This window comes from Protobothrops mucrosquamatus, unplaced genomic scaffold (genome assembly GCF_001527695.2).
Source record: "Protobothrops mucrosquamatus isolate PMUCROS unplaced genomic scaffold, P.Mucros_1.0 scaffold3418, whole genome shotgun sequence".
Lineage (NCBI taxonomy): Eukaryota > Metazoa > Chordata > Lepidosauria > Squamata > Viperidae > Protobothrops > Protobothrops mucrosquamatus.
Window position 1 is genome coordinate 84,608 of NW_015389399.1, and position 6,381 is coordinate 90,988.

General features: G+C 46.4%; 1 protein-coding gene across 1 annotated transcript in view; it reads left to right on the forward strand.

The window, feature by feature from the left end:
• RAB11B (RAB11B, member RAS oncogene family) overlaps nucleotides 1–6,381 on the forward strand; it is a 13,475-nt gene that overhangs the window by 4,966 nt on the left and 2,128 nt on the right. Inside the window, exons 2-4 of the mRNA XM_015826985.1 lie at nucleotides 208–403; nucleotides 1,005–1,198; nucleotides 3,876–3,956. Coding sequence (XP_015682471.1) covers nucleotides 208–403; nucleotides 1,005–1,198; nucleotides 3,876–3,956 — 471 coding nt within the window. The remainder of the gene's footprint in view (nucleotides 1–207; nucleotides 404–1,004; nucleotides 1,199–3,875; nucleotides 3,957–6,381) is intronic.

The following is a 6,381-nucleotide window of genomic DNA, read 5'->3' on the forward strand; positions in this document are numbered from 1 at the left end:
TTCCTTCCTTCCTTCCTTCCTTCCTTCCTTCCTTCCTTCCTTCCTTCCTTCCTTCCTTCCTTCCTTCCTTCCTTTCTTTTCCTTCCATCCATCCATCCATAACAGAATGGGTCCTTCCTTCCTTCCTTTTCCTCCCTCCCTCCCTCCCGCTTCCAGAGGGTGAATGACGTAATACTGATGGAGCGTTGTCTTTTCCTGCCCTGGCAGTGGTGCTGATTGGAGACTCCGGCGTGGGAAAGAGTAACCTCTTATCTCGTTTCACACGGAACGAATTCAACCTGGAGAGCAAAAGCACCATCGGGGTGGAGTTTGCCACCAGAAGCATCCAGGTGGACGGGAAGACGATAAAGGCCCAGATCTGGGACACGGCAGGCCAGGAGCGCTATCGCGCCATCACCTCTGCGTAAGGCTCGTGGGGGGGGCTCGTGGGTAGCTAACGGGGGTGGGGGTGGGGTTAAGATCATTACAGGTAACCCTGAGCGTATGACCACAATTGAGCCCCAAAATTTCCAATGCTAAAGCAAGACGGTTGTTAAGTGAATTTTGCCCCATTTTACGACCTTTCTTGCCACAGTTCTTAAGTGAATCATTTAAGTAACAGGGTTGTTAAGTGTGTCTCGCTTCCCCATTGACTTTGCGTGTCAGAAGGTCACAAAAAGTGAGCCTATCCCCCTGGGGAAACTGCACCTGTCCTAAATCCATGCCACTTTCTGAGCGGTTGAAGTTTGGTCATGTGACCTTGGGGACACCGTAACGGTCGCCAGTGTGAAAACCGGTCCTAAGTCACTTTTTCCCAGTGCCGTTGTAACTCCGAACCGTCACTAAACGAAGGGCTGTAAGCGGAGGATTACCAGGAGGTGCTCTTACGAGGTCTTAGGATGCCCGTTTGATGAATGCTCCTGGCTGCAAGGTCGTAGATGGGCCCCTCGTAGTTCGTGCTGTGGTTCAAGAGACGGTGTGGCGTCGGGCTTCCGGTTTGCGTAATCCTCTTGGAATCCTTTCAGCTACTACCGCGGTGCCGTGGGGGCCCTCCTGGTGTACGACATTGCCAAGCACCTGACCTACGAGAACGTGGAGCGCTGGCTGAAGGAGCTGCGGGACCACGCGGACAACAATATCGTCATCATGCTGGTGGGGAACAAGAGCGATCTGCGTCACCTGAGAGCCGTGCCGACGGATGAAGCCCGCGCTTTCGCAGGTTTGGGCTTTTTTTTTTACCCTTGAGGGCACAGAGCAGGGCAGGTTGCCCTCCGCAACGCGCCCGGAGACTTTGGGGGAAGTGGAAGGGAAAGTACCTGCCTGACAAAAGTTTTGTGCAGATTTCTGAAGGATTGTAGGGATTTTGAAGCACCCCATAAAGTCTAGACCAGGGGTAGGCAACCTTGGCTCTTTTATGATTCGTGGACTTCAACTCCCAGAATTCCTGAGCCAGCCATGATATAAAAAAGATGTAGAGACTGTAGAAAGAGTACAGAGAAGAGCAACAAAGATGATCAGGGGACTGGAGGCTAAAACATACAAAGAACGGTTGCTGGAATTGGGTATGTCTAGTTTAATGAAGAGAAGGACGAGGGGGGACATGATAGCAGCGTTCCAGTATCTCAGGGGCTGCCCCAAAGAAGAGGGAGTCAAGCTATTCTCCAAAGCGCCTGAAGGCAGGCCATGAAGCAACAGATGGAAACTCATCAAGAAGCAACCTAGAACTAAGGAGAAACTTCCTGACAGTGAGAACAATTAACCAGTGGAACTACCTGCCTCCAGAAGCGGTGAATGCGCCAACACTGGAAATTTTAAAGAAGAGACTGGACAGCCATTGGTCTGAAATAGTATAGGGTTTTTTGCCTGAGCAGGGGGTTGGACTAGATGACCTCCAAGATCCCTCCAACTTTATTATTATTATTATAGTTGCAGCAGAAAACGGAAGAGAGAGAACGCAGCAGCGGAGCCTTCCTTTTATACAGAGGCTCTTAAAGAGACACAGACCCTGCTGGCTCTTAAAGGGACATAGACCCTTGCTGAGTCATTCCTATCATTACATCTTACATTACATAAGCTGGTTAGCTATTAAATCATTACCTTGACACACAGCTTCCAAGTGGTCTCCCAGGGCAGCCCCGTGTATAGTATAGCATCGTAGCAGTCCACATGCACAAGGCAACTAAGCTACGAATGATCGTGAGAAGAGAAGTTGGAGAAGCTAAAGGCACCTGTGCTCTTGAGCAGAAACAAAATACTGTTTTGAAGTTGCCAAGCCTTAATATATCTTAGAATTAGTACGTTTTTGCGTTGACCCTTGTCGGGAGACAGCATCCCACTCTGCAATCCCTCACAGCTAAGTGGGTGAGACACTCTTGTCTCAGGTCCAGCCCTGATCTTTACGCCACAGGGGTTGAGACTTAACTATAATTGTAGTTTAAGTTACTAGTTTGGGGCAGAGTGTGGAAAACTGATTGTAGTATCAAATTGCACTAAGCCTCATGGGCTGAAATGGGGTGGGGTTTATGGATTTTTATGTTATAGAGTAGAGTATAATAGAATTAGAGCAGAATAGAATAGAATAGAATAGAATAGAATATAGAATAGAATAGAATAGAATATAGAATAGAGCAGAATTAGAATAGAATAGAATAGAGCAGAATAGAATAGAGCAGAGTAGAATAGAATAAAATAATAGAATAGAATATAGAATAGAACAGTCATAGAATAGAATAGAATACAGTAGAATAGAATTAGAATAGAATAAAATAGAATATAGAATAGAGCAGAATTAGAATAGAATAGAGCAGAATAGAGTAGAATAGAATAGAGCAGAGTAGAATAGAATAAAATAATAGAATAGAATATAGAATAGAGCAGAATTAGAATAGAATAGAGCAGAATAGAGTAGAATAGAATAGAGCAGAGTAGAATAGAATAAAATAATAGAATAGAATATAGAATAGAACAGAACAGTAATAGAATAGAATAGAATAGAATAGAATACAGTAGAATAGAATTAGAATAGAATAAAATAGAATATAGAATAGAGCAGAATTAGAATAGAATAGAGTAGAATAGAATATAGCAGAGTAGAATAGAATAGAATAAAATAATAGAATAGAATATAGAATAGAATAGAACAGTATTAAAATAGAATAGAATGCAGTAGAATAGAATTAGAATAGAATAGAGCACAATAGAATAGAATAATGAATAGAATAGAGTAGAATATAGAATAGACTTAGAGCAGAATAGAATAGAATACAGTAGAATAGAATTAGAATAGAATAGAGCACAATAGAATAGAATAATGAGTAGAATAGAATAATGAATAGAATAGAATAAAATAGAACAGAGCAGAGCAGGAAGGGACCTTGGAGGTCTTCTAGTCCAGCCCCCTGCTCAAGCAGGAGAACCTATACCCTCTCAGACAGGTGATTATTGCAGGCCACCTCTATGTGAGCAGCCATGTTTAATAAATAAAATGCTTCTCCGGTTCCAAACTTTGATTCTGCTTCCCTTTAGTTGGCAAAACTAAGCCAGTTTGAAAACATAACAAAACTTTATTTTGTTGTTCATAGTTAAAAGCTAGCTACAAACATCCATTTTGGAGGCAACAGCGACTCTCCTTCATGTAAAGCCGAAGAAACAGAGCTGTCTGATCCTCTCCAGGGTTGGAAGAGAGGCATGGGGCTAGCTAGAGGCTGACCCCGGCTGGTCATGCTGGCTATGTGTAACCCAGACCAGTTATTCACCTTCCCTTCAGTTAATTCATCATTTAGGGGGACATCCTGTGAAACATTCAACCGGCCTTCCCCAGTTGGAGGGCTCCTCTGCGCACCGAAGTAGCCCTTAAGATTGAAACGATATTTTTTTCCTCTCTCTTCGCCTTGCAGAAAAGAACAACCTGTCCTTCATTGAAACGTCAGCTCTTGACTCAACAAACGTAGAAGAAGCCTTCAAGAACATCCTCACAGGTAAAGGAACCTAAACTCACCTCCACTTGAAGGGTGGCCACTGTCCCACATGGCTACAAGGGTTTGGATTTTGCGATTGTACATTGCGCTGGTGCCGTGGTTAGAATGCAGTACTGCAGGGCTACTTGTGTTGACCGCCAGCACTTCGGCCGTTCGATCCTGACCAGGCTGAAGGTCGACTCGTCCTTCCGCCCTTCCCAGGTCCGTAAAACGAGGACCCAGATTGCTGGGGGGCTCATAGGCCGACTCTGTAAACCAAGGCTTTTTAACGAGTGGTACGGGTACCCCCTGTGGTACATTGGCACCTGGCAGGTGGTACGCCACCATCCTAGAAAAGTGATAGCGGGGGAGAAGAATGAGCTGAACCGGTGGCAGCACCGCACAAGCCTGAGCGAGAGACGGCTGGAGCTNCATCTTGTATACAGTTTTCTCTCTTCCGTTGGATAAAATACGATTCACACCAATGTTTAGGATTAGCTCCTGGTCTAACTGAATGGCAGGTAGAAAGACAGAATGTATTTGCCATGCTAAATTTCCAGAAACCAAATTAACCCTCCATTTAGTACAGGGGTATGCAACCTTGGCTCTTTTATGACTCGTGGACTTCGACTCCCAGAATTCCTGAGCCAGCTATGCTGGCTCAGGAATTCTGGGAGTCGAAGTCCACGAGTCATAAAAGAGCCAAGGTTGCCTACCCCTGGTTTAGTATGATGGGGGAAAGAGGAGAAGGTGTGTTATATCTAAGTGGGACGTCAAGCATGTGTAAAGTGGAGAACGGGCCTTGACCATTGATACAGATATAGTCCTTTACTTATGCCCATTCCTTTAGTGACTGTTCAACATGACAACGGTGTTCAAAAAGGGATTTGTGACTGGTCCTCGTGCTTACGACCGTGGCAGCGTCCTTGTGGTCACGTAATTGTGATTCAACGGCGTGGCAATTGCTGTTGTTATTGTTGGGGATCTCCCATAACTGTCCCAGTTTCTTGGGAAAATGAACTGCCCATCCCTGGAGTAGGGAGAGCGAGGGGCCTTGGGTTAGTACAGCTTCCTGTACACAGATGTTGAGGTAGATATGGTGGGAAGCTGGGGTGTGGGGCCCATCATAGGAAAGTAGAGTCAGTATCTGAAACCAGTTCCACCTTCGCTAGAAGCCTATGGAAAGTCTCCATTATCCAAGCAATAATAATAATAATAATAATAATAATAATAATAATAATAATAATAATAATAATAATAATAATAATAATAATAAGATGATGATGATGATGATGATGATGATGATGATGATGATGATGATGATGATGATGAAAGGGACCTTGGAGGTCATCTAGTCCAACCCCCTGCTTATGCAGGTAACCCTATACCATTTCGGACAAATGGCTGTCCAGTCTCTTCTTAAAAACTTCCAGTGTTGGAGCATTCACCGCTTCTGGAGGCAGGTTGTTCCACTGGTTAATTGTTCTCACTGTCAGGAAGTTTCTCCTTAGTTCTAGGTTGCTTCTCTCCTTGATCAGTTTCCATCCGTTGCTTCTTGTCCTGCCTTCAGGCGCTTTGGAGGATAGCTTGACTCCCTCTTCTTTGGGGCAGCCCCTGAGATACTGGAACACTGCCATCATGTCCCCCCTCGTCCTTCTCTTCCTTAAACTAGACAGACCCAAGTATAAATCCTTCCCTTCCCCACCATCCGGTCAGAGCTGAAGAAGCTTCTGGGATGAGAAGCGAAACGTCTTCAAGGGACGTTTCAGCTGCCTCTTGAAAAAGCACCTTTGGGACAGTTCCACCTTGCTGCTGCTGCCCAGCCTTCAGCCTTAATCCCAGGTAACCAAATGCTCAGGGGCCCCGGCTTCCACCTGGTGTTGGGTGGGCCCAGATGGTGGTGCTGCCTTCTCAGAAGGAAATCCCCTTCGGGAGCACCAAACCCAGGGCAGGGAGCTGGGGTGGCAGTTGTCCCCCAAGAAGCCCCCAGTGGCTTCCAGAGGCACCTGTGCTGGAGGTAAACACCTGTTCGGTCCCGTGGTTGGAGCGGTGGACTCCAGGGAGCCAAGAGTTGTGTGCTGTGGCAACATCCCTGCTTGATTCCGTCGCTGTGTTGGCCGTGGGATTCCCCCAGGGCGGAGAATCCTGGAAGGCCTTAACCTGCCCTCACGGGGCATCGAGTCTGGTAGCCACCTTAGCAACTGTGAACGGTGCAGCTTTCGGTCTTCCTGCTCAGAGTCTCCTCTCACGATCGTTCGTAGCTTAGCTTGCCTTGTGCGCGTGGACTGTTACAATGCGCTGTACGTGGGTCTGCCCTGGGAGACCACTTGGAAGCTTTAGCCGGCCCAGAATGGCAGACGGTACTCAGGGTGTGGTCCTCAATGGAACCGCATCTACATGGAGGGAAGTGTGTAGTGGGGTGCCCCAGGGCTCTGTTCTGGGCCCA